Source organism: Barbus barbus, assembly GCF_936440315.1.
Source record: "Barbus barbus genome assembly, chromosome: 18".
In the NCBI taxonomy this organism is placed as follows: domain Eukaryota; kingdom Metazoa; phylum Chordata; class Actinopteri; order Cypriniformes; family Cyprinidae; genus Barbus; species Barbus barbus.
Genome location: NC_136746.1, coordinates 16,490,524 through 16,518,338, shown reverse-complemented (window position 1 = coordinate 16,518,338; position 27,815 = coordinate 16,490,524). Strand labels below are relative to the sequence as shown.

The 27,815-nt window shown below is 36.6% G+C and overlaps 1 protein-coding gene across 2 annotated transcripts in view; it reads left to right on the top strand.

Moving 5' to 3' along the window:
* LOC306883890 (vinculin-like) overlaps positions 1-27,815 on the top strand; it is a 40,695-nt gene continuing 12,880 nt past the window's right edge. For both annotated transcript variants that reach the window (XM_079439394.1, XM_079439393.1), the window contains exons 1-9: positions 1-350; positions 9,056-9,126; positions 12,322-12,472; positions 15,000-15,108; positions 16,378-16,500; positions 16,875-17,035; positions 22,774-22,864; positions 25,866-26,013; positions 26,790-26,943. In XM_079439394.1, the coding sequence (XP_079295520.1) occupies positions 183-350; positions 9,056-9,126; positions 12,322-12,472; positions 15,000-15,108; positions 16,378-16,500; positions 16,875-17,035; positions 22,774-22,864; positions 25,866-26,013; positions 26,790-26,943 (1,176 nt within the window). In that variant the 5' untranslated portion in view covers positions 1-182. The remainder of the gene's footprint in view (positions 351-9,055; positions 9,127-12,321; positions 12,473-14,999; positions 15,109-16,377; positions 16,501-16,874; positions 17,036-22,773; positions 22,865-25,865; positions 26,014-26,789; positions 26,944-27,815) is intronic.

The following is a 27,815-nucleotide window of genomic DNA, read 5'->3' as shown; positions in this document are numbered from 1 at the left end:
ATCCACAAGAAGGGTTCGGTCGTTGAGGAGGCGTTTAGGGATTTCACTGCATGAGTGGAATAGACTTGGGAATAGACGTTTGGATCGTGGTGCCCTTGGAAGAAATAACGGGGGAAAGCGCAGGACAGAGCGAACTCGTGCCTTTTTCTCACTTGTGTTGTTGAGGATATTGAGATTTCAGAATGCCAGTTTTCCATACCAAGACGATAGAGAGTATCCTGGAGCCGGTGGCTCAGCAGATATCCCACTTGGTTATCATGCACGAGGAGGGCGAAGTTGATGGGAAAGCGATCCCAGATCTCACCGGCGCAGTGGCGGCAGTGCAAGCGGCTGTCAGCAACCTCGTGCGGGTGAGAGTCCTGCCATCCATACAGCATCCTCTTGCTCTTTTAGTTTATTTGTTCTTTTATTGTCTTTATCAACGTGCACTTCATTGCGTTAAAACATCTCCCCTTATAAAACATTACCGTGGTAACCACAGTTTCTTCCTAAATACCATAGGCACTGCAGTTATTGCTGCTACTTCATAATAAATATGAGGTCTTCTTCACTTAGTATGAAACTTTGACATTTTGATTCTTTTTCATGACAGTGGGTGACTGACACCAAGTTTACTGTGAAAATGTATTGCTTTGTTTTAGTAACAATAACACTGTGGTATTTAGGTGGAATTTTTGAGGCGGGTGAAGGGTCGTGATCAGATCAGGTCAATTTGTTGCAATAGGAATTGAATTTACCAACTGTCAGTGTAAACTGATCATACTGGTTTTGGTTTGATAATCACATCTATAATAATAATTAATAATTGATAATTAACATCTATGACTTTTTCTCTGAGTTTTTGGTTGAAGGAAATAATAGTTGATGTAAATACAGGGTCCTCATGGGTCAGTGAGGAGATGGACTGAAGCAGAGCATGTGTCGGGGAAGTGTTAGGCAGTGTCAGATTTCTGTATTTTTCTTCTCCTAAAACATAGTTCACACACAGTAAACTAAAGTTCCTGCATCTGAAGATGGTGACAATGAGTGTACAGTAGCAAAATTATTTTCAACCTGATACAATCCGTAAGAGCACAGGGATATTGTAGTTTAAGACAGGCTCTAAACTTTCCAGTGTTGTCATGATTTTAGACGTTCCCTAAATGCATTATTCTGTATAGGAGTAGTTACAGTATTGTGAACAAGTGAACTGGTTGGAAGCTGTTATGTTTGCATCATAAAGGTGAAGTGATTTTGGTATAGTGGAGTCTTTGGTGGGCTGTATTCTTCTCCGTACAAGGAGTATATCTGTTTAGAAAAGTACTTTGTTAGTTCCAGGAAACATCAAAAACAGAATCATCAATCCCAGAAACTTCCAAAAGTGTTGTACCATTATTTTCCCAGTGTACCCACAGCAACCAGACAGAACCTTGCTGGTATGTTCTCCTTCCGCTCTGGTCTCAATAAGTGAGTCTCTATTGAAGAAAATTACAACAACAACAAAAATCTGTTATTGAAGCAGTAAATATTTTTAAAGAATAAATTTGATTGCTAGCAGAGTGTTTACTGCTTTATAGTTGTGTAGAAAATACCTGTTATATACCAAAAAGATATAGAATCATGCATATTTTTTATGAGTTAGGTTTTGACATTTCTGAACAAGCTATTCTATTCTATTCTATTTTGTAATGTGTTCTAAGTGTTTTAATGCCTTCAGCCATCTTAAACATATTTGTTTTAATAAGTGTATATCTGTAGATCTATTCTATTCTATTCTATTCTATTCTATTGATGTGTGTGTGTGTGTGTGTTTAAAATAACTTCAAGCCTTTGAAAATGAGCTCTTGATCCTTGGATTAAATGTTCTATTCTATTCTGTAATGTGTTCTAAGTTTTTTAATGCCTTCAGCCATCTGGAACATATTTGTTTTAACAAGTCTATACCTGTAGATAAATATTCTATTCTATTCTATTGAAAGTTGTATACAGTATGTTCTCACAATTATATGGTGTAACTCATGCATGACCTGTGCTGAGCGGTCAGCGGTTCTGTTAAGTATTAGGCTATTTCTTCTTGTTTATTTGTAACTCGATAATTTACTCCCAGCCGTCATTAAGTAAAGTAACACAAAAAGAATCCTCCTAATGTACGTGAGTAAGTCACAAATAGAGAGTGAGCATTTTGTGCTGGGAATAAATAGGTCTTCTAGTCTGGGAAGTAACACGGTCTCACGGTGCATGGCTGGAGGGGTGTTTCATGTACAGGGAAAGTGACTCCCTGCTGCCTTGAGGAAGTCTTAAGGTGTCAGCGTCTTCATGGACACACACCCCATCCCCCTCATATGCGCCACCTGTTACTGCTGAAGTGTCCAGCACATCAGCCAAGCCTCGAAATCAAGGATGAGGGAAGAGGTTTTATATCTCTTCTCACTCTAAAGACCAGTCTGTATCTTGGAGACTGTTCTATGTTTAGATTGTCAACATTCTCTTGGTCACTGTGGGATTGTGGAAAGAGATTAGATTATATACATTTTAGTTAACTAATATGTATATAATGAGACTGACCCTATAATTGTTAAAAATAAGGAACTGAATTTGTAATTGTTTATTGTAATGTTGACTCTCAATAGTTCATGCTTCCACAGAATATTAGATATGACCTAATAGATACAATCCAGAACCATATTTGGTCTTAGTCTGTAACTTGAACTGATTAGTGATCATTGCTTTGTGTGGAAGGGCTGGAATGAAGCCAGTGAGGAATAGAAAACTAGATCTACCTGGATTCATATGGACTATTTGAGTTATTTTATCTACTTATCTCTGAATGCTTTTTCTGGATCTGGCATGGAGGGGAGTCTCCATCTCTGTCTGTCTGTCTGTCTTTTCAGCCAAGTCTGTCACAGTGCTTTGGAAGAGAGCCATTGGCATACCATCCATATGCATTTGTAAATGTGTGCCGTTTATGTCATCCATGGCTAAGGTCTTAGATTCCCTTTGGAGTCAGCAGTAGTGCGGAGCTACAGTAGATGTAAACTGCTGCTGTTGTTTTAACGTCACATTCAACTGCAAAATGCAGTGATTAAAGACATGACCTACTAACCCAAAGCCAAACTCTAGTACATTAGTGAATTGCCACTTGCATGGAAAACGCCTGTAGTGATAAAATGATTGTGTGAGAGGATGTGATACCCTTTGAAATGTGTTAAACTGCAGATAATCCCAATCATTCATACAGATCTATCACAATGTCATAGTAAGACCCACACTGATGACACAAGCATAAACTTGTTTGCAGTTTGCTTCCCCCAGCTCCCATAATCCCTCCAGTACTTTAAACAGGCATTTTCTTTTTAAAGCAAGTCTCCATTGTGACTTCTTCACAAAATAAATCCAGCCTTGACTATAGAGAATGTATTTTAAGTGGCTTGAATGTCCATCCATCCATCTTCTTCCGCTTATCCGGGGCCGGGTCGCGGGGGCAGCAGTCTAAGCAGAGATGCCCAGACTTCCCTCTCCCTAGACACTTCCTCCAGCTCTTCCGGGGGGACACCGAGGAGTTCCCAGGCCAGCCGGGAGACATAGTCTCTCCAGCATGTCCTAGGTCTTCCCCGGGGTCCCCTCCCAGTGGGACGCGCCCGGAACACCTTCCCAGGAAGGCGTCCAGGAGGCATCCGGAACAGATGCCCGAGCCACCTCAGCTGACCCCTCTCAATGTGAAGGAGCAGCGGCTCTACTCTGAGCTCCTCCCGAGTGACCGAGCTTCTCACCCTATCTCTAAGGGATCGCCCAGCCACCCTGCGGAGAAAGCTCATTTCAGCCGCCTGTATCCGGGATCTTGTCCTTTCGGTCATGACCCAAAGCTCATGACCATAGGTGAGAGTAGGAACGTAGATTGACCGGTAAATCGAGAGCTTCGCCTTGGCTTGAATGTTTGCATTATAATGCTCCAGTCTGATTTCTATGAATCACAATATAGATGAGCATCTGCACGGCTCTTTTATGAGGGCTGAGATGATTCTACCTGTGACAGTGAACATATGCAATCTTTTCAAATTTGTATCTGTTTGAAATGACTGTTATTTATACATTTCTCAAAATTTACCCCTAACAAAATGAAGGAAAGAAAGGAATTCTAAAAAAAAAAGAATTCCTTTTCTGTAGTGGTTGACTGATCTCAGTATTGACCACTGTAGAATATATAATATTTGATATACAGTATAAATATTACTCAGAAGTTTAGGGTTGGGGAGTTTTTTTTTTAATGTGTTTGAAAAAAGTATCTTGTGCGTATACTAAAGCTGCGTATATTTGTAAAAAAAAATACAGTAAAAACTATAATATTGTGAAATAATATTACAATTTAAAATAATTTTCTATTTTAATATATTTTGATATTTATTTATTCACGTGATGGCAAAACTGAATTGTCAGCATCATTACTCCAGTCTTCAGTGTCACATGATCCAGAAATCGTTCTAATATTCTGATTTGGTGCTCATGAAATATTTATCATGATCAATGTTGAAATGCTTCATATTTGGTGGTAACATGATACATTTTTTCTCAGGGTTTTCTGATTAATAGAAGTTTAAAAAAACAAACAGCTACATTAGCTACATCTAGTATTCAAAATAGAAATCTTTTGCAATGTTATAAATGTCTACTGACACTTTTGATCAATTCAATACATCCTTGCTGAATAAAAGTATTACTTTCTTTAAAAAATAAACTAAAAATAACTTATTTTACTCAATATTTACAAAATTGTTGATAAAGAACTGAGGATGAAGGATGAAGATGAAGATCAAATCAGCCAAATGGGCATAAACAGAACAGAAAAGTAATTATATTTGACCAATAATCTCAAAATGGTCAAATATAAACCAATACTGTATATTGGTCTATCACTTTTGCTAAAGTTACAAACATTATCCATAAGACAAGTTTCAAAACTGACTCAATGGAACTCTTAGTTAGGTCACACTTTATTTTAAGGTCCAATTCTTGCTATTAACACACCTTTAACTTCAACTTTTACCTAGTAGTAAGGTAGTTGTTAAATTTAGGTATTGGTTAGAATTAGGGATTTAGAATATGGTCATGCAGAATATGTGCTTTATAAGTACTAATAAACAGCCAATATGTTAATTAACAGGCATGCTAATAAGCAACTAGTTAATAGTGAGAATTGGTCCATATACTAAAGTGTTACTTGGGCTTGTACTTAATGTAATCATCTACAATGCACAAGTCCTTTAAGTCCGGCTTCCTCAGTTCAGTTTGCTGAAATGATCTGAATTGTCTTTAATGATATCTGACAGTGGCCCGATAGAAGGGAGCCGGAGCAGCTGCTGACCTGGGCTGTTCTCTCAAAACCCATTATCACAGCACTAATGCACCTGAGATCAAACGGCCTTTTAGTCAAGCTACAACTGCTATAGGCACTCTGCATTAATTATGCATCAAAAGTACACAATCAATGCACTGATGCCTCTTGAGTCTGTCTCTCTGTTACCCATATGCTTTTTTTGACACCACGGAAACTGCCAAATGTGTGTTTGAGGGCCCTTTTATAAAGTCAAAGCCTTTTATGGATTCGCCGTTGTGTGTGCAGAGTTTCCCTTTAAAGGAGTCGTGACTCTTTGCGGAGGTTGTGGGAATCAATGAGATACTTCAGAGTTCAAGCGTAAACAGTCAACAGATGACAGAGTGCTGTGACAGACCAGGAGCCTTGTTATATAAACAGCCATCGTAGAGAGAGAATGCAGTCGCACCCGCTCTGCTTTCGGCTGAGGGAGAGGCATCTTACTGCAGGTGCAGTCACATTCTCACTGTGTATGTGTCCAGTACAACCAAATATGTCAAATATCAGCTCAGTTTTTATGAGCCAGTGTCATAAATAAACATGCCATTGCCTGTTATAATCACATTATTGAACAGGTGGATTTTGTGCTGCCCTGTTGCTAACACATGCCACTACGCTGTAAAAGAAAAGTACATTTAAAATGATAATAAATAAAAATGTATTGGTGGTGAAATAGAATGCTGCAGCAAAATTTTAGACGGTGACAGCGTACAGTGTCACCCACACAAAAACAAAACCATCAGGATAAAGGCCTGTACTCAACAAGAATGATAACTATAGTGATGACTATATTAGCGTCCATATCAGCGGCTGTTAAGTAGTTATGGTCTGTCAACATAACTGCAGTACATGCTTAAAAAGTGGCTTTTAATTAGCTGTCATTTTTAATATTCACTAACTGAACAAATGATCACTCTGAAAGCGATTCCTCTCTGGTGTTATTGTTATGGAATGGACTTTTTATTGAATTAGAGATGAATTAGAGTTTTTTTATGAAAACTTATAGTTATTGTTCTTCTGTGTACCATTATCATAACTCAGATTACTGAAAAACACAATAAACATTTACTTTTAATTATTAATGCATTTTATAATAATAATTTTAAATGTTACACAAATGGCTTAATGGACATAATTTTTAAATTTTTTTAATCAAATGTGATGCATCACACTGGGACTTCTGGAAATGTTAATAATTATTATGTCCATCATATTGCCCCATCAAATGTAACATAATTTTTAATCCTAAATGCAAGGTATCTTATTTATTAGACTTTTTTGACAGTGTAGTCAAATCAGTGCTACAAGACTAGAGAGAACTGAGAAAAATGAATGGCTCGATCAGACTATCAACGGGTGAGGATACAAGAATTTGGAAGTACAATCTAGTTTTCACAAAGGCCCTGTCAAAAGTCCATCGGATGATGTAAAACCATTTATTTGCTGACAAACTGGAATATCTTGGTGCGGATAACACAGCAAATAATACATATTGTACATTTATTTATACTAGTAACAATAAAAAGCTGGTTGAAAATCAGTGAACATACCATTTAATTAAGAATCCTTTTCCCTTATCTGAGTTTAGATACACGAAGCAATAGGATGCTCAATTTAGTATTGTTCTGAATACATATTTTGTGCCCTTGTCACTTTGGTTGCTTTTAGGGGCTTGTAAACCCCTGACTAAGTTGTTAGTGGGCTCTTATTTACCACCATTACTTCTTGCCCCTCGGATGGCCTTATAGACCATGACACTGAGCTAAGAATAACTGTGTGGAATGTGGTTGCAGGTCCAGTATCTCAAGAGAAGAGTGAGGTGGAGGCCCCACTGAAAAGAGCGTTTCAATATATCAGGTGCCAATAGACGCTAATAAGCCTCAGATACAGTGAAAATAATAAATGCAAGTGTTCAACCCCCTGACCACATGACATTTTGACCGTTGGATGTTTTTTGGATGGGTACATCATGTTTAAAAGTTGAATATGTCTACCAAACAGGCCCTGTGCAGCATTCATCACAGCGTGCATAGGGCTGATGTTTGTGACTGGCTACTGTGTGTGATCGCTGTTCCCACTTTAGCCCAGCAGTTAACTCAGTTAGCCTTATTTATGAGTCCCCTTCACCCAATTAGGTCTATTAGAGTTTGTAAAAGAGCGCACTGCACTACAAAAGCACCATCCTCCATATACAACCGCATTCTTTGCGCATTCCAGTGCGATCAGTGGTCCTTAGCAGGTCATCTGCTGTGAATCAATGCACTCTATTATTTACTACTTGCGTCTGTTTGACCTGTTTTTCATCTCATTGTTATTCCCTGCTATTTTCACCCATCCAATTAAATAAATGCTCTCTCTCTATAAAAAATGAAAATGAAAAGCTTGATGGGAGCTGAAAAATCTTCTTCAAATGTGATTCAGAGATGGAAAGATATAGAAAAATGAATGTGACTGCCTCGGTGTAATTACATCATTGGAAAAAAGAGCAGGCGGGAAGTGGCAATGTGCCGTGTGGAGATAACAAACATCTCTCTGTTACGCTGCTATCTCTGCATTAGTGGACTCTAAAGAAGGACACTGTAATGTCATTCCTGATGTCCAGTGAAAGGGCAAATAGACCACGTGGACAGGAGCATGTGTGTGTGGTCTGATAACTTGTCACCTCAGGATTATGGTTTAAAAATCAAACAATGGTTTTGCTGTGATGTAAGAGAGAATTAGGGACACTTTTTTAAAACTTTTTGTTTTGCATGGACACTGAAAATATTTACAGTAATGTCTGATAGGGTTAGGTGATTTTAGCTAAAAATATCTATTTCTGTGTGATGCAAATAAATCAATGACCCAGAGACGGGTTTTCAATCAACGAGACAGTTTGAACTGATTTGTGGAAATTAATTAAATAAATACATCACTGAATCTGAAAAGAGTTTAATAACATGGCATAACATTGATAACATTAAATTAAAATCATAGCAAAATGATCAAATCAGTGCAATTAGATCTTCCCCTTTTGTTTTGTTTTTCCATTTAATTTAGTTTAGATTAGTTTGGTTTTTCATTTCATTTAGTTTTTTTTGTTTTGTTTTTCATTTACTTTTGTTTTCCATTTAGTTTAGCTTTGTTTTGTTTGGTTTTCTTTTCTGTTTTTTGTTCTGTTATTTTGTTTTTTTTTGTTTGTTTGGTTATTATTTTTATGTTTTTCATTTAGTTTAGTTTTTTTCATTTAGTTTTCATTACTTTGTTTCATTTCTCATTTTGTTTTGTTTAGTTTTCCTTTTAATTTTTTGTTTTTCAATTTTTTAATTATTTATTAAATTTTTTACATGTTTGTAGATGTGTTGATTGCATCTTCCTTTTCCAGTGAGTTCATTCTGGAAATTATCAATAACTGGGTGTGGTAATGGCAGATAAGCAGCATGGGTTGTTGTTTCAGATTGGACAGTTGGAAATATTGGCAGCATCCTAGACAGCGAGTGGTAGATCTGCCTCAGGGCTCATCCAAGACACACAGGTCCTTATTGTGTCCAGACACTCAGAGCGACCCCATTCACAAGCTGTGCCAATCTGGTCTGCCTAAGAGCTGAAGCTTTTCTCTATAAGTGTGTATAACCTTTTTGAGCAGAGGCTGGTGTCAGAAAAATAGAAATGTATTTAATGATCTCATTATGCATCTTGTAAACAAGCTTTTTTTACATGTGTTCTCAGGTGGGGAAGGAGACGGTACAGACCACAGAAGACAAGATTATGAAGAGAGACATGCCTCCAGCCTTCATTAAGTAAGACCTGTCTTCCTGTCTCTCTCCAGGCACCCATCATGTGAACATACATCAGTTCTATTCACGCTGAACACATACACGCTCATTACACGGGATTAACAAACATGTGCCTTTGCCTTGTCAAGAGAAGTTTAAAGTGATGATACATTACACAGGATTGTCCAAACATCTACAGCTTTTTGCTCTTCCCGATTTTAGATACCTGTAAAGCCTGATGGCAGAGTTTGAGGTCTTTGATGTACTGACCTTGGAGAAAGCTTGAAATAATGTACAGTGTAATGGAGGTTAAATAAGGTCTTGTAGGACATGTTCCTTTGGTGCGATTGCTTGCCGTCAGTGGCTGAGTCATCCCCTCACTGCTGAAGCTTGGGGGGGTGTTTTCCACTGAGCTTACGATGCATAATTGATAAGTCTATGCAAAAACTATATGAGTGCTCTCCATTAGTATTGAATCTGTTTAATATTGATGCAGACTCTGTTTGTGTCTGTTTTTCACCATCTTTTTCCTCACTTTCTCAGATGCTCTAAGTCAGAAAGTCACAGAGAACACAAAGAGGTGCTTGTCCCTTTGTTCCTCAAACCTTAAAGGTTAAAAAGTCCATAAAAACAGCATTTTTTTGTTTTAGGTGCTTTTTAACAAGAAAAGTGGGGAGATGACTAGCAATGAGAGAAGAGCAGGTAACTGGGTCAAGAATATATATATATATATATATATATATTATATATAATAGTACAATTGCATAAAACAAAAATCTCAAATATTATAAATTATAGAAAAAAATTGAATATAAATGTATAATATTAATATTTTTTGGAAGTGGAGAGATGGCAAGAAATGATGGAGAGAAGAGGAGAAAACTGGATCAAAACACAATTTTATATATCATGTTTTTATATTATAGGTAATGATATATTCTAATGTATATTTAATTTGCATAAAACAAAAAATGAAACATTATTTAATATTAAATATTTTTTTATAATATATAATTATAATAATTAATTACGTTTTATTAAATATAAAAATGTAAAACATATATAGAGAGAGAACGAGATTTTTCATAAAAATGTAAATATTAGGTAACATTTTACTTAAAGCCTTTATGTAAAATGCATTATAAGATTCGTTTAAATACATTAATTATGCCTTGTAATGCACCTTATAATGCATTGTACAATCTCATGAATAATTGTAATCACTGTTAATACATTAAAACCCTTATCAATTCATTGTTACACTATGCATTTTAAATTTGGTTATATATATGGCAAGATAAAATGTATTACAGTGCACATTTTGAATAGTTATAATTGTCACGAATCCGGTTCGTGAACTTCCGTTTACTCACGACCCGAGGTCACTCCTCCATCACATTGACCTTCACACCACACAGACTGTTACATTTTACCCTGGACAGCATTTCCTATCATTCATTGCACTAAGTACACACAGCTGTCTCAATCACACGCTCACACCTGAGAACCGTCTCACAATCACACACCCTTTATAAACCATGGACTTCATTTCACAGATCGCCATGTATTGTTCTCCTTACCTAGAAATTCTGTGTTTCTGTTTAGTCTCATGTAATGTCTGCGTTTATCGCTCTCCTAGTGGTAGCACTCTACGGAGTCATTTCCCTGTCTTAGTTTCTAGTTTCAGTGTCTAGTTCTAGTCTTAGTCTAGATGTGTTTTCTGATTTCCTAGGTCCTGATTCTTGCCCACTTATCTTGGATTAACCCTTTGCTTGCTGTTTCGGATTGCGTTTGCCCCGTCTTGGACTATTGCTTGTGCACTCGGATTACCCCTCTTGTCAAGCCCTTTGAATATTGTTTGCCGATCGATGACCCACGCATGCTCTCGGAATCCTCTTGTGTCTTGCCCTCAGCATAGCTGTTTATTGATGTTTAACCTGCCTGTGTATGCCCACGTCTCTGTATAATAAAAGCTTGCACATGGATCCGTACGCCTCATGTCTCGTCGGCTCCGTTAGAATAATGCATTATAAATAACCCTTTATAATGCATTACACAGGCTTTACGTAAAGTATGACCAATTATTACATTTAATTATTATTTTTTGTATATAATATTATACTTTATATAGATGTTTGTATATAGATTTGTAAGACCTCATGCACATGTAGTGGCGTATGAAGCATATTCCGAGCAGCAGTGGAGTTGACAGGTCCATGTGGACCCTGCACAGCTTCTCCTGGCTCACTAATCAAGCTGCTGAGGGGAATCATTTTTCAGAAGATTGTACAAATGTGAAATACATGACAAACCAGAATTACAAACTGTGATGCGGTCATTCATACTAAGCAAATCCAAATTTAGTTGGAGAAACAGATGGAGGCTAAATTTATATGAAATGTTTACAGTTATTAGTGGTGTTTGCTAAGACATGATTCATTATTTTTATTGCTCCTAGTTAATTATAATAAGGTTTTAACATGTTTCTGAACCATTTATGCTTCAGACATGATACTAACTCAAGTTGTGCTGCATATCAACCTTGTGCTATTACCTTACAAAGCGATTAGACTTGATCAGGCTTGGCAAATGATAAAGTGTGGGTATCCGTATCTGTTTGAAATGGCCGGGCAGATGGGCTCAATTAAAGACAGCAAAAGTCTTAGCTGACACATTTGGCACCATAAACACAAGCTGGCACAGGGCTCATCAATCAGCACACATGTGGTTAGTGACAGGAAATGTGAACCTCTCTATATATAGGCTGTGTTGTAAGCATTGACACCCGGGTGGTGCCTCATACAGGGAGGTGCCTGCGTAAGTCTGGGTCTCCACCGCAGAATAACGAAAAAGTGAGGCCTCCTCCAGAACACGTCATCATCCCGCTCTCCCGTGGGCTGCAGGGCGACAGGGACGTGCTTTAATTTCTATTAATATAGTGTTATTGAGTCTGAGAGAAGATTTTACACTGCTTGCTGGAAAGCTTTGGAGTTGTTTACTGCACTCATTTCTGGGAATTGAGTGTTTAAATAATCGTGATTTGTGATTTAGTGGGCCATTGATTTAATTTCAATTAAATCAATTAGTAATGTCACCTCTTATTTGAGTCATAATATTGAGCATTTTTAATAGTGCAAGCCATTATAGATTTATACACTATACCTTATATATATATTTTTAGAATATTCATATAATTTGTGATTTTTTTTTTTTTCTCAGGGTGGAGAATGCCTGTGCAAAACTGGTGGAAGCAGCTCAGATGCTGAGGACAGACCCGTACTCTGTCCCGGCCCGTGATTACCTCATCGATGGCTCACGGGGCATCCTCTCAGGCACTTCAGACCTGCTTCTGACCTTTGACGAGGCAGAGGTACGAATGGAAATGAAGGCTATATTGATGATGATTCAAGGCTGATGATTAATTTTCATAAAAAGTAATTGAGATTAATGATTAGGCTAAGCTAAATACACATACACTGCCATTCAAAAGAAGTTCGGTATTCAGCAAGGATGCACTGAATTGACCACCAAATTGTTTTTCTTATAAAAGATTTCTGTTTCAAATAAATGCTATTCTTATGAAGTTTCCCCCAAAAAATAAATTATGGTTTTAACCAAAATAGTAGCTAGTGGTCGACCGATTGTTTTTTTGACAGCCGATGCCGATATCTTGGAAGGCAGGGTGGCCGATATAAAACCGATATAATTTTATTTATTTTAATTAATATTTAACAAATTTAAAATAATTTGAAAATGGTTTAAAAAATAAATGTGTAAAATAAACATACTTATGCTTTAGATGACAAAGTGTTTTTCACAAATAAATAATTATTTAATAAAAATGTAATTAAAAAGGAAGTAAACACTGTAACCAACAGGGGACTCAGTATTCTGGGAAGTTTGTGTGCATTTTTTCAAATAAAGCCAAGATAACACTCATTTTACATACAGCACACAGTGAAAATGACATGAATATATCAGTGGGCAAATGCATAAAGCGCAGAATAATTTGAAATCACAAGTTTAAAGTTGGTCGATGGCACGTCTCCAGTCAAGCTGAACTCTCCTCCTCGGCCTTGGTGATATATCGGTCGACCACTAATATTAACCACCACAACTGTTTTCATTATTAATAATAATAGAAAATGTTTTTGAGTAGCAAATCAGCATATTAGAATGAGATCAGATTTTGCTAATGAAAATTCAGATTTGCCAATGTAGGAAAATTATATTTTACAATATATTAAAATAGAAAACTAAAAAAATGTTTCACAATATTGCTGTTTTTACTGTATGTTTGATATAATAAATGCAGCCTTGATGAGCATAAGAGATATTACCCCGTACTTTTGAACAATATTGTACACCTACAATGTCATTTATTGACATTAAACTTGGAATCATACCATGAAACGTATTCTTTTCTTGGCTTTGTGAACAAATAGTGCACAGTGGTAGATGACAATATTTTAAGTAAAAATTCAAAAGAAAGTGTTTATTACTCTCTTTGTTAATACTCTCTTTATACTTGACGGTTTCATGCTGTTTTTATATTCACTTAAAAATTTTGAGCTGCTTGGAGTAATTTGTTTATTTCACATTTGGCAATTTTTCAGATGCTTGGCTATTAATGTGAAACTGGCAGTCGACAGTAACAAATAATATGTAAGGCCTGCTTTGTGAAACTGACAAACCTAACTTTTTTTTTTTGTCATGCATTAATGAGATCAGATATCACACATTTTTCTCTGCGAAATGTCATAATGAATTTCCAAAGAGGGTTTTGACTGAAAGCAAGATTGTTATCTTAACCAAGCAATTTCCTTGTGGAGAGTGATTTATGTACCTTAGATTATTTGACAGTTGGATGTGAATCTCGCATGCATGCTTTCTTGTTTAACCTCATTAGATACGTGAAAGATCCTGTGTAAAATGCACATATAGTTTTTTTAAAATCTGAACTTGAAATAAAGCAAATTGGATTTGTAAAATATTTCTGTCTTCCCGACGAATAATAATCAGCTCATGGCAAATCCTGAATTTAAATTCTTTGGATCATCTTTACAAAAAAGGCTTTTCTTCTGGCCTAAAAACATTAAACACACAGTCCCTTATCATGCGTTGTAACTTGCGGTCTTAATGTGCCATGCTCCACATATCCAGCCTCTCCTGTGTGCTGCCGTGTGGGCGCAGCATAATGGAGCTCACACGGAGCACATGATCTGAGTGAGCCGCCTCGCACACAGTGTGTCTTCTATCAGCGCGAGTTACTTTTGAAGTGTCTGCTTCTTCGGGTCACAAGATTTCTTATCACAAGACAAGATACGAACCCAACGGCACAGTGTAAATGGGCTGGTAATATGTATTCAAAACCAAAAATACGCCCTAAAACCAGTGAGAACATATGCAGATTTAGTGCCAACGACTGCTGTACTAATGACCAAAAAAATCTATTCTAACGTATAATAGAAACATTTCCAAGAGAGCAAATATTGTGGTGTGTATGTACATACTGACAAGATATTAGATCATCGGTTTGTGGTGAAAGCTAACTCTGAGCTCTATTAATAGTGCTGCTATCATCTTTCTCAAGGAGCTGTGTTGTTCACAGGGCACTGAGTAAGCATGATGTTATAGTACTATATTTTGTGGGTCTGCCTGTTTGTGGCAGAGACCTGCAGAATAAAACAGTATTCCTATGGGATCCCTGCTTGAATGGTAGAGCACGGAGCTGGCAACGGGTTTGAATCCCAGGAAATGTTTGCTTTAAAAAATGTGTAGCTTTGGTGCACTGTAAGCTGTTTTGAATAAAAGCATTTATGCCAAAATGCATAAATGTCAGTGTGTCTAAATGTGTCTTTTTGTTTTGTATCAGTTGTATTTTGTGTTTTTCTAAGGTGCGTAAAATTATCCGGGTGTGTAAAGGCATCCTGGAGTACCTGACCGTTGCAGAGGTTGTGGAAACCATGGAGGACTTGATCACTTACACTAAAAACCTGGGACCAGGTACTTTATATGTCCTGTTACTTCCTTTTGAAGAGATTTCATTTTATTTTGATTTGAATTTCTGAATTTAAAGTTGATGCTGTTGGCATGTGGCTCATGCAGTTGGACAGTTGGCAGAGACTGTTTGCATGAATGGAGTTCATTGTTATTATGGTTGAATTATTATTTTCAGATGCTTTTGTTGTTTTTAAAAGACTAGACTTGATGTATGACCTTGAAAACTGATTATTTGTTATATATCTCCTCTTTTATTAGGTGGTAGGTTGTTTTTGAAGGAAGAATTTCTATTTATGTGAGGTATTTTCAGTTGCTAGTAGCCTTGATATGGCTTTTTCCCTCACTTTTATTATTTTATGTATGACATGAGCTATTGAAAAAAAAAAATCTTTAAAAAAAAATGCACATTATTGGGAAAAAAAACTATCATGATTTCCACAAAAATATGAATCAGCACAGCTGTTTTCAACATTGATGATAGTAATAATAAATGGCTGCTGCAAATTCAGCTTTGCCACCAGAGGAATAAATGTGACTTTGGACCACAAAACTTAATTCTTAAGTCTTAAGTCGCTGGGGTATACTTGTAGCAATAGCCAAAAATGCATTGTATGGGTCAAAATGATCGATTTTTCTTTTATGCAAAAAATCATTAGGATATGAAGTAAAGATCATGTTCCATGAAGATATTTTGTAAATTTCTTAGCTCAAATATATCAAAACTTAATTTTTGATTAGTAATATGCATTGCTAAGAACTTCATTTGGACAACTTTAAAGGCAATTTTCTCAATATTTAGATTCCACCCAGATATTCAAATAGTTGTATCTCGGCCAAATATTGTCCTATCTATGTAAAGCTTATTTATTCATCTCTCAGATGATGTATAAATCTCAATTTCAAAACATTGACACTTAAGACTGGTTTTGTGGTCCAGGGTCACAAATTACATTTTAAAATATATTTAAAATAAGTTGAAATAGTATTTGACAATATGATTTCTTTTTATTTGAATTAATCGGTGAGCATAAGAGACTTCTTTCAAAGACATTTTAAAAACGTACCCACACAGTAGTGTATATTTTTAGATTTTAATGTTGGATATACGTACATGTAAAATTAGATTACCCCTGTTGTCATCATGCTTACTTCAAGTTAATCATTAAAAATCTAATATAATTACACTGTTAAATGTAATCTTTAGCAAATCTCAAAAGAAACATCCATTTTTGACCTCTACATTGCCACTGTATTGATGTATGAATTTGTTAGGCATGACGAAAATGGCAAAGATGATTGACGAGCGGCAACAGGAGCTGACACACCAGGAGCACCGTGTGATGCTGGTCACCTCCATGAACACAGTGAAGGAACTGCTGCCCGTGCTTATATCAGGTAAGAGGCCAGCGAAGTGCTGTGTGTTCGTGTGTGCAGCTTGCGGTCTCTGTGTGCCAGCCCGTTGATATGGCAACACTGATAATTGGAGCCATTTAACCGCCATGCGGGGAGGGATAGATTTTTCCCTTCATCCAGTTGGCTTTCTGCTGTTGGCTCAGCAATAAATAGCCAGGTTGATGGCAGCTCATCTGCACTCGCAGAAAGGCCTTTAATGTCGATGTGTGCAAATATGTCTACTCGTATGGGGATAATTAGTTGCCTGATTTTTGGACACATCAAATATAAACCGCATTCTCATCTTGATTTGTACAGCAATTTTAGCTAGCCCATGAAAGGGAGGACTAACAAAATTGTTTTTTGATACCCATCAGCCATTAAAATCTTTGTGACAACCAAGTGCACTAAGAGTCACGGCGTGGAGGAGGCCTTGAAGAACAGAAACTACACGTTTGAGAAGATGAGCGCCGAGATCAATGAAATAATCAGAGTGCTGCAACTCACTTCATGGGACGAGGATGCCTGGGCCAACAAAGTATGAGCTTTATCATGCTTAAACACACATACACCCCTTTCTACAACTCGACCGTAAACGGTTACACTAAGCTATGTCGGCTTCAGTGGGTCAAGCAAGTTAAGTGAACAATTTTCAGTAAACTATGTTTATAAACTGAACATGACAGTGGGAGCGGTAGAGAGAAGTAAAAATCCCATTCATTGTCTCCATAGAAAAAAAGACTTCTAATAGTAATGAGTCAAGCTTTTGGTGTAATTTTTAATAAAAAAACAAAAATGATATATTTGAATAATCTGCAAAACAAAACAAAGCAAAGCAAAAAAAAAAAAAAAAACTAGATCAGATGCTGTTTTATACTTATAATCATACTTATAATATAACGCACGTTCAAAAGTTTGGAATGTTCAGTGTTTTGAAAAGAAGTCTCTGATGCTCTCTTTTTAACTGTAATATATTTTCTGATCCTTCAGAAAACTATTATGCTGATTTGTTGCGCAAAGCTTTTTCCTGTTGAAAAGTTAAAAAGGACCACATTTTATTGATTTTTGGTAACAATTTAAAAGTTTTTACTGTCACTTTTGATAAATTTAATATGTTCTTGCTGAATAAACATATTAATTTCTTTAAAACTAAATCTCACTGACCACAAGCTTTTGAATAGTAGTATATATGAATATATCAAATTTATTGGCTGTAGCCCAGTCTTACACTTAAAACTGTTTTAATCTTGTGATTTACCTCAAAGCTGGTTGTTTTAGTTTAGAATATCTGGTTAAGAATATTGTTTTAAAATGCATATAAAGAAAATTAATAGAAATAATACATGAAGCTGCGCTGTATTGAGACCCCTTGGTGTATCTTTGTTTTTCTCCCTGAATGAATGTGACACTCCCATCCTGCTAATGTAATAATCTGTTCCATTTCCAGCGCTGTTCACAGTCAGGCGCAGAATTCACTGACTTTATGACACAAAAACACAGGCCTAGTAACCAGCAAAGGTGGAAAACATCACCATATACCGTACACATGGCATCAGTGTTTAACCGAAAGATTAATGATCTGCCTTTCAATATTTCATGAAGCCTACTGAATCATTTGATCCCTCGCTGACTGATGACACCCTTCGCTTGCTTAGCATGCATATTAAATATTTCCATAAGAAATCACTCTATTCTCAAAATCAGTTTCCTGAGCTTTCATTTACTTTGCTGTCACCTCTGTTTTTCTGTTTGCCCTGATATAACTCTGTAAACTTGCCTCTTTCTTTTTGCTCTCGTTCTTTTCTGTGTTCTTCCATTTTTTCCCTTCCTGTAGAAGGTAAGCTCTCCTCTCTCCCGCTCTGTAATGCGACAAACTGCATGCCAGATCATTGTGTTGCTAACAGTATGTGTGTGTTAGTACATTCATTCTTGTTTTGATAGAAGACATTTTTTCTTAGCATGGCTTGCCATTTTATATGCTGTAGGGGTGCTGTATTTCAGAAACCCAGGACCAAAACAAAACAATAATTTGCAATTAGAGAGGTTGTTGTCGGATGTGCTGTAGAATGACACTGTGCCTCATCCATATTTACTCCAGTCTCACATCATCCCTCATTTAGACACTCCGTCTCACAGTTAATCACTAATGTCTGTCTCAGGATGTGACAACTTTTTTATGCTTGGTGTCTGTCTCCATGGCTCCCGCTTTACACATTTCCTTCACCTGAATGCTGTCTTACCAGATTAACTTGATTTTATGCTCTGTCTCTCCTGATACACAGCTCCTCCTGGTTTTTGCAACCCAGTGAAATTGCTCGATGAGTGTATTTTGCTGTCGTGTTCACGTATTTCCTGTTGAAATAGGAAATTAGGGTGGGATATATTGGAAAGCTCCTCCCTTTTTATTAAAATAGCCAATAATCTTTATTTTACCTTTTAGTTTAGCAGTAACAGGTGGTTTAGATTTTGTGACAATAATTATGCACGTCGCAGGCAAAAAATCTCAATGAGTATACTACAAAAATATAAAACTACAAAAAATAACAAACAAGGGGATTTTTTTTTTTATAAAATAGAAAAAATTGTATTTTATGTTCTCATAAATATGTAAATTTCAAGGCATTGCCTCTTCATCACACAATGGCCCAATTTTATGGACTAAAAATGGATTTTAATGGGCTGAATCTTTTTTTTTTAATAAATAAGAAATATTTTTGTTTATTCTCCTTGACAAGAATTTTAAATGTACTAATTTGCATGTACTAAGAATTAACCTAGTTTTTAAGGAGTATAGCATATCATTAGAGCGCAAAGCCACAAAACTTTGAGTCTTTTTAAGAAAATACACATATATCTGAGATATATACGGAAATGATTTATTTATAACTGTTTACTGTAGCTAATCTAGTTATCGTTCTGGCACAATAAAAGAGTTCTGACACATTTTCAATCTTTTGAGTGTAGAATACATTTAGCATTGGACCAACTTGCTTTTGTCTTAAAACAAAATTGAATTGAAACTCGGTTCTCACTCTGTGCTCCCTTGTGGCTTATGACTGACAACATGAAAGATGGATTGACATAGTTATTGCTCTTCAGCTCCTTCATACACACAGCACAAAGTCCATTTGCGGGGAATGATTAATGGAAGAAAAAGACAATGCGTTTCCAGATTCATTTATTGTTTCACTCAAAACTGTAATCAGAAAATTACTTTGACTTGTTTACTTATTCAGTAATATTTCAAATATTTAAAAGTTTTTGTCAGCCAATAACCTAAGTAAAGTTGGTCCAAATCTTTCTTGACATTATTTACTCTGTTAGCCAAAGTGAGACAGATGTTGTTAGCCAGTGTCCTGTGCTTTCCAGTGCATCATTGTCAGTCATCAGTCTGCCGTCATATTGTAATTCTCCACAGCAGGTGCTTGTTATATCTATCATGAGATCAGGCATATTCAAGCAGAAATTGTTCAAACAGGTCGTCTGACTCCATCATGAAATATTGATCAGGTTTAGACGCCCTGCCCTGACTCTAAACTCTTTGCCTGTAATACAACAGCATGCAAATAACTAATAGAACATCAAATTGTAAAGCTAGAATTAGGTTCATTTTTACATTTAAATATATAATTTCTTTCTATACAAGTTTGGGGTTGTTTATTTAAGTCTTTATTTAAGTAATCTCTGTTCATGAAGTCTACATTTATTTGATCAAAAATACAGTTAATATTGTGACTGTAATATTGCGAATTCTTCTTCTTCTTATTATTATTATTACAATTTAAAATAAGAGTTCTCTATTTTAAAATGTAATATATTCCAGTGATGGCAAAGCTGAATTTCAGTGTCACATGATCCTTCAGAAATCATTCTAATATGATTTAGTGCTTATGAAACATTTCTAATTATTTTCAATGTTGAAAACAGTTTTGCTAATTAATAATTGTGTGGAAACTGCAAACCATCTTTCAGGATTCTTTTATGCTGTTCAGAAGAACAGCATTTATTTGAAATATAAATCATCTGTAATCTTGTAAAAGTCTTTACTGTCACTTTTAATAATAATAATAATAATTTGTTACATTTATATAGCGCTTTTCTGGGCACCCAAAGCGCTTTACATAGAAGGGGGGAATCTCCTTAACCAACTTTTGATCAGTTCAATCTAAATAAAAGTAAAAAGTATAAAAAAAAATCTTACTGACCCCAAACATTTGAACTGTATATAAATGCAAAAGCATTTACTACATTGAATGTTTTTTTTCTAAAATCATATGTGAAGTAAACAGAACAATAAAAACCTGAACAAATGCATACTGTATAACATTTTTCCAAGCTTGCAAATGCCACCCAGCCCTAATGCACACGAAAAGGAAATGACTCATCAACTTATAAATAATGTGATCTGTCTTGCTGGATGCTGAAAGGTTGGCTGGAAAGCAGCAGTTACTGGATAGCAGGCAGGCAAAGCAGGCAGAGGAAATGGATTGGGCGGATAATTCGTTTTAGCTGAGAGAAGACTCATCGATTATATTTGTGCTTCAGGTTTGCTTCAGGAAAACCACAAACTATATTCAAGCTTTTTGATATGGATTTATGAAAGCGGGTTGTCATGAATTTAGCTGCATATTTTAGAGAAATCTTAACATACACTATTTTAGCAGTGAGGTGGAGTGTAATAGGCAGCAGGCGCAGGTGTGAGGGGTTAATTTCCTGCCCGTCTCCCTCTCCTGATTGGATCTGACTGCTGCTTCAGCTGCCAGTGTCCTGCTGGAAATACTACAAGCAAAAACAAGAACTCAATTCTAAGTCTTTTTAAAGGTCCATTATCGTCTTGTCTTGCAGAATTAAAGACAACAAAGCAAAAAACTGGATCTGTACATTTGCAGATCAGCATCTGAGTGCTGCTTGCCACAAAACTTCTGGCCAGGATATACACTGCATCAAGTAAAAAAATACAAATCCCATGTCCCATGTTAGTAGTAAGACTGGGGCCTTTAGGGGCCAGTGGTGCCCCACATGGGACCTCAAAACCTTGCCACAAGTCAAAAGATAAAAAGATGCAAATATGGCTGAAGTACGCTGCCATAAAAAAAAAAGAAAAAAAAAGAAATAGAAACAATTTTCACAAATTATTAGTAAATTTCACAAACAATTAAAAAGAGTATCATTTTGTATCATTAAGATACTGTTAGTATTTTATTAATATTTTAAATCAGTTTTAATTGTTATATTTTCTGTTTTTATTTTGTTTTATTTTATTTCATAGTTACTTTGTTGTGTTTTTGCTATTTTTAGTTGTTTATATGTCTGTATAGTTTTTATTCATTTTTATTTTAAGTTATTTTTTAGTTATTTTAGTACATCAAGTTAAACTAAATTAAAATAATAAATGATGCCTTGGCAAATATCTAAAATAAAGTTTCTTATTTTTTTATTTTTATTTTAGTTAACATTTTAGTTTCAATTAACATTTTGGCTATGGTTTTCGTTCGTTTAAATTATTATTATTATTATTATTTGATTTTTTTTTTTTTAATTCATGACATTTTATGGTTTTAGTTTTAGTTTTAGTTAACTGTAATAACCCTGCAAGTAACAGATTTTGTAACCTACTCCAGTAACCTTTGTTTTATTTACAACTTCAATCATGTTTGCAGTTGGTAAAGTGTTATAGATGGTTGCTCAGGTGTTGCTAGGGTATTAATAATTGCGACCAAGCCAAATTTATAAGTCCAATCGCTTAGAAAACTTATAGCACACATCTCCTCAATAAGCTGTAATATTTTGAGGCATCAGTATTGAAGGCATGACCTTGATACTCAGACTGAACCTACTTTCAGACCCATGCCCTTCATTTGTCTTTCAGTGTTATGCTCTTGATATGCTCATTTTTCTAATAATGTGTGCATTGAATGCATTGCCTGTGCAGATGACTATTGCTTTAGACTGCAGTAAAGTGGAGCGCCATATGCATGGCTGAGTTACCGAACCCGACGGGTTGTCCTTCAGTTGTGTGCGTGGTGCAATGGAGTCTGAAGTGGTGATTATGTGGGCCGCTCTTGCATATTGTGTGTGTGATTGAGAGAGGCAGAGGCTCCTCTTACTCGTCAGAGGGAAAGAGCTGCAGAGCCCCCTCCCTGCAGCATCTACTCCTTCATATGAGCAACTAAACTGCAACAAAAAGCTGTAACCACTCAGATCCATGCTATGACATCCTGCCCTGTGGGCCAATATGACAGACATTACTGACTAACACACTCTTTCTCTCTGAAGGACACAGAGGCCATGAGGAGAGCACTAGCACTGATCGAGTCAAAGATGGGTCAGGCTAAAGGCTGGCTGAGGGACCCTAATGGTCTACCAGGTAATATACAGTCAGGTCCATAAATATTGGGACATCGACACAATTCTAACATTTTTGGCTCTATACACCACCACAATGGATTTCAAATGAAGCGAACAGGATGTGCTTTAACTGCAGACTGTCAGCTTTAATTTGAGGGTATTTACATCCAAATCAGGTGAACGGTGTAGGAATTGCATATGTGCCTCCCCACTTGTTAAGGGACCAAAAGTAATGGGACAGAATAATAATCATAAATCAAACTTTCACTTTTTAATACTTGGTTGCAAATCCTTTGCAGTCAATTACAGCCTGAAGTCTGGAACGCATAGACATCACCAGACGCTGGGTTTCATCTCTGGTGATGCTCTGCCAGGCCTCTACTGCAACCGTCTTCAGTTCCTGCTTGTTCTTGGGGCCTTTTCCCTTCAGTTTTGTCTTCAGCAAGTGAAATGCATGCTCAATCGGATTTAGGTCAGGTGATTGACTTGGCCATTGCGTAACAGTCCACTTCTTTCCCTTCAAAAACTCTTTGGTTGCTTTTGCAGTATGCTTTGGGTCATTGTCCATCTGCACTGTGAAACGCCGTCCAGTGAGTTCTGAAGCATTTGGCTGAATATGAGCAGATAATATTGCCCGAAACACTTCAGAATTCATCCTGCTGCTTTTGTCAGCAGTCACATCATCAATAAATACAAGAGAACCAGTTCCACTGGCAGCCATACATGCCCACGCCATGACACTACCACCACCATGCTTCACTGATGAGGTGGTATGCTTAGGATCATGAGCAGTTCCTTTCCTTCTCCATACTCTTCTCTTCGCATCACTCTGGTACAAGTTGATCTTGGTCTCATATAGAGCCAAAAATGTTAGAATTGTGTCGATGTCCCAATATTTATGGACCTGACTGTAAGTACACCCTCATTGTGATATTTCAGGTTTTTGTGCTAGAAACACTGTAACTTTCAGTCAAAACTTCTAAAGTGTAATAAGACCATTTATTAAAACTATGCTGTGAAAATTGCTCATTTTTTGCAACTTTCAGATCTGAGCATATGCACATGATCAGTAACATTTGTGCATTAATGACACTTTTTTTTGGATCTGTATCTCTTTTTACATGCTAAGAGAGCAGCACGTACAATGGAGCCGTTTGATTATATGATGAGAAAAAAGGTTAATAACAAATTATGCATTTTTTGAGATTACAGTACTTTTAAAGAAAAAACTATTTTATATTAAATATATTTATATATAATATAAAATAAAATAATAAAAATATTTAAATGTATATACATGTAATTTTTTTCTAAATATATACTGTATATATTTATATATACACATAATAAATGCAGTACACATACATATATTAAGTAAACAAAAACTTTCATTTGGGATGCTGTTAATCGCGATTAATCGTTTGCGCTAATAAAAATGTTTCCTTAATTTTAAGGGAAAAAATAATTCTAAAAACATTTGATATAACCCTTCTAACTAGTCGTGTATGGCATATGCTACTGATCAAAAGTTTTTGAAATGAGTATCTTTTGCTCACTAATGCTACATTTATTTGATCGAAAATCAAACAGAAATATTGTGAAATATTATTTTGATTTGAAATAACTATTTTTTATTTTAATATATTTTAAAATGTAATATATTCCAGTGATGGGAAAGCCATTTTTGTCACATGATCTTTCAGAAATCACTGTAATATGCTGATTTGCTCAAAAAACATTTATTATCAGTGGTGAAAACAGTTGTGCTGATTAATGTTTTGGTGAAAAACCTATCTTTGATTCTTTGAAATTTAAAAGAGCAGCATTTATTTGAAATATAAATCTTTTGTAACAGTATACATGTCTTTACTGTCATTTTTTACATTTTAATGCACAATTGCTCTCTTGTTGCTCTCTGTTGCTCTCTTGTTGAATAAAAATATGAATTTCTTATTTAAAAACATAATGTTACAACTTAAGTGTACACAAATACATACATTTTAAGTACTAATATGTACCCTTTATGTCAGGGTTGTGGGGAGAAGGGATGAGGCGAGGACTCAGTACTGCAGAGAATGGGCTTTATTAATAATAAAAATAAACAAACCAAACCAAAACTACCCCGTAGGGGAAAAACAGGACAGCTGGCAGGCTTGGCAAGGCAGGACAGGACAGGGCACGACAAGGCAAGGCAGGATCAGCACACGGGAAATTACGACGACGAACTGGCGCAGGACTGCAAACACAAGGAGATTATAAAGGGAGCAAATGAGGAGGGTAATGAGGTAAACACAGGTGGGGAAAATTAACCAATAATTAGGAAACAAGGTGGGTGGGGTCAAGACAATTGACATGAGCACATGGCACATAGAACCAAACAAGACAAGCCATGTGCTCACACAAAACAAAAACACAAGCACATGGCCAGCAAAACAAATCACTAGCCATGTGCAAGACAGGACACGAACACGCAGCTAACGAGGAGACTCATAAGCTGCATGTTCACAAAACATGACAAACATGAAAGCACAGATCAAAACAAAACAAGAAAAACACAAACAAAACACACACACACAGACAGAGGACAGGGGAGCGCACGACCCGAGCAAACTCGAAATCGCACGCTCCCCAGCAAGAACAAACCTGGAGCGTGAGTGTCCGAACCCCGACACGTAAACCAGAACAGAGTCTGAACAAGACAGGAGTGCCGGGATCCGAACACCACGCCCCAACATGAAACAGAGCACGCAGACAAGAGAGCGCGCAGCTCGAGCACACTCGAAGCCACGCGCTCACCAGAAAACAAGACAAGAAGGGAGTGTCAGGGCTCCGTCACAAAACCATGAATAAACTAGACCGAAGTGACAGAACCCTGACACTTTAGTGCTAAATAAATACAAAGGTGTAGCTTTTGAAAGGGTATGCCCCAGTGACAGCTTTTGTTTTATTATGTACATAATATTTGTGTAATTACATGATTTTAATTGAATTGGGTTAAAAGTATGTTGTGGCACCTGCAGGGGATCCGGGAGAGCATGCGCTGCGTCAGATACTGGATGAAGCAGGAAAAGTGGGTGAGCTTTGTGCGGGCAAAGAGAGACGAGAGATCCTGGGAACAGCCAAGACCTTGGGCCAGATGACTGATCAGGTGTCAGATGTGCGCGCCAGGTACGCCCCCCTTCAGGTGCACGTGGAGAAAAGGCAGAATTATATATTATATAATCAAAGCCCATTATACTGCTGATTCAACCGACTATGAGATTCCACAGTTCAGCATTTCACACTGAGAGCCAAATGCCACCACATGTTCCTGTAGCACTCGCGTGAGCTGAATTATGCATTAATGCAGCTGTTTGCTGTTCATAACGATATTCATCATCATTTATACAATGTATTACCCCTGTGTGATGTGTCTCAGGAGCTGTAACTGCTTCTAATTTGCAACACGAGAAAGTGTGTCAGGTTTTTCAATAAACACAGTTTAGACGTTGTTTGTTAGCGGGCTAATTCTCTGGGGATTGTTTATCCCTGGCTGCTGAGTATAGGAGAAGGAAGGAACGGTGTGGTACAGTTTGGGTCCATGTGTCAAGGATGTTGAAAGCTGGAGTGAAAGTGAAAGATCAGACGTTGGGCTCTGACTTCATTAGTGAGACTCAAGGAAAGCAGATTAAAGGCTGAAGGGCCGGATAATCAGCAGCTGCCCCGGCCCACTGATCACTCTCACACGCGGGGGCTCTTTACACTGACCTTCACATGCAGTTCAGATGCTTTCCATGTTCAATTTCCATGTTTAATCAATGTTAACGGGTATTCTGAGAGATCTTAATGTATTATGAAGTCATTCTATTCTCCTGTTGATTATTCTATTCTATTCTATCCTATTCTATTCTATTCTATTCTATTCTATTGTTGTTGTTTATTCTTTATATATATTGTTTCTTCAGAGGTCAGGGTGCCACCCCTATGGGTATGCAGAAAGCTCAGCAGGTGGGCCAGGGTTTGGATATTCTGGTGGGGAAAGTGGAGAACGCTGCTCGGAAACTGGAGGCCCTTACCAATGCCAAACAAGCCATTGCCAAAAGAATCGACACAGCCCAGGTAAGTCTTGAAGTGTGTTTTGTTAGTGAATTGGTGTGTTTAGTGTGTCTAAAGTGGTACTCAATTGACCCTTCGCAAAAATCCGCCCTCCTTAGTTACTGTTGGCCAGTTTCGACAAGCCATGGCACTCTCACAATACATATCATGTTCTCACGCAGTAAAAAATACATTGCGGAGAAAAGATTAAAGTGACAACAAGCTGACAGACAAGACAGAGCAACTTACTTCTGGTATGAAACAAGGTCTCAGCTTTAAAATTTTGTCTTTTTAAAAAAAATTCAAACAATAAATACCGTTATGTGGCTCTTTAATGTGTCGTGACAGATTGTTGTATTGCCTCAGTTCAAGCGGCATACGTGAACTTATCATCTTTGTTATATTTACTTAAAGCACGAAATAAACATGAATGAACATCATAATGTATTTTATTTCAACCACAGAAAGACATCAATACACACTATTTATCAAGTTTGAGTCCACCGAAGTTAATCATCTACTCTCCTCTCTGATTTGTTTGTCGGGCAAGACGGGGAATTTGGCGTTATGATTGGTCAGATCGCCTGTCAGTCAGGCTCTTTGCAAATGGTTTGTTATAATTAATACAGGTGCAGGCCCTAAAATATTTCAATTATTAAACATAACATAAACTGAATTGGAAAACTTCAGTTTGAATCAAGTCACAGATCAGATGAATTTCCACCAAATTCATTCTCCTAAGGTTTGAGTCAATGAATGGCCATTGGTGTAAACAACAAAAGATATGTGAAGTGTTTTCCCTAAATGATCTATTATTATTATAGTCCATTGTTAAGATTTTATTATATTGTTCATTTTGCTATATTTACAGATTTGAAGAGATTGTATATGCATCC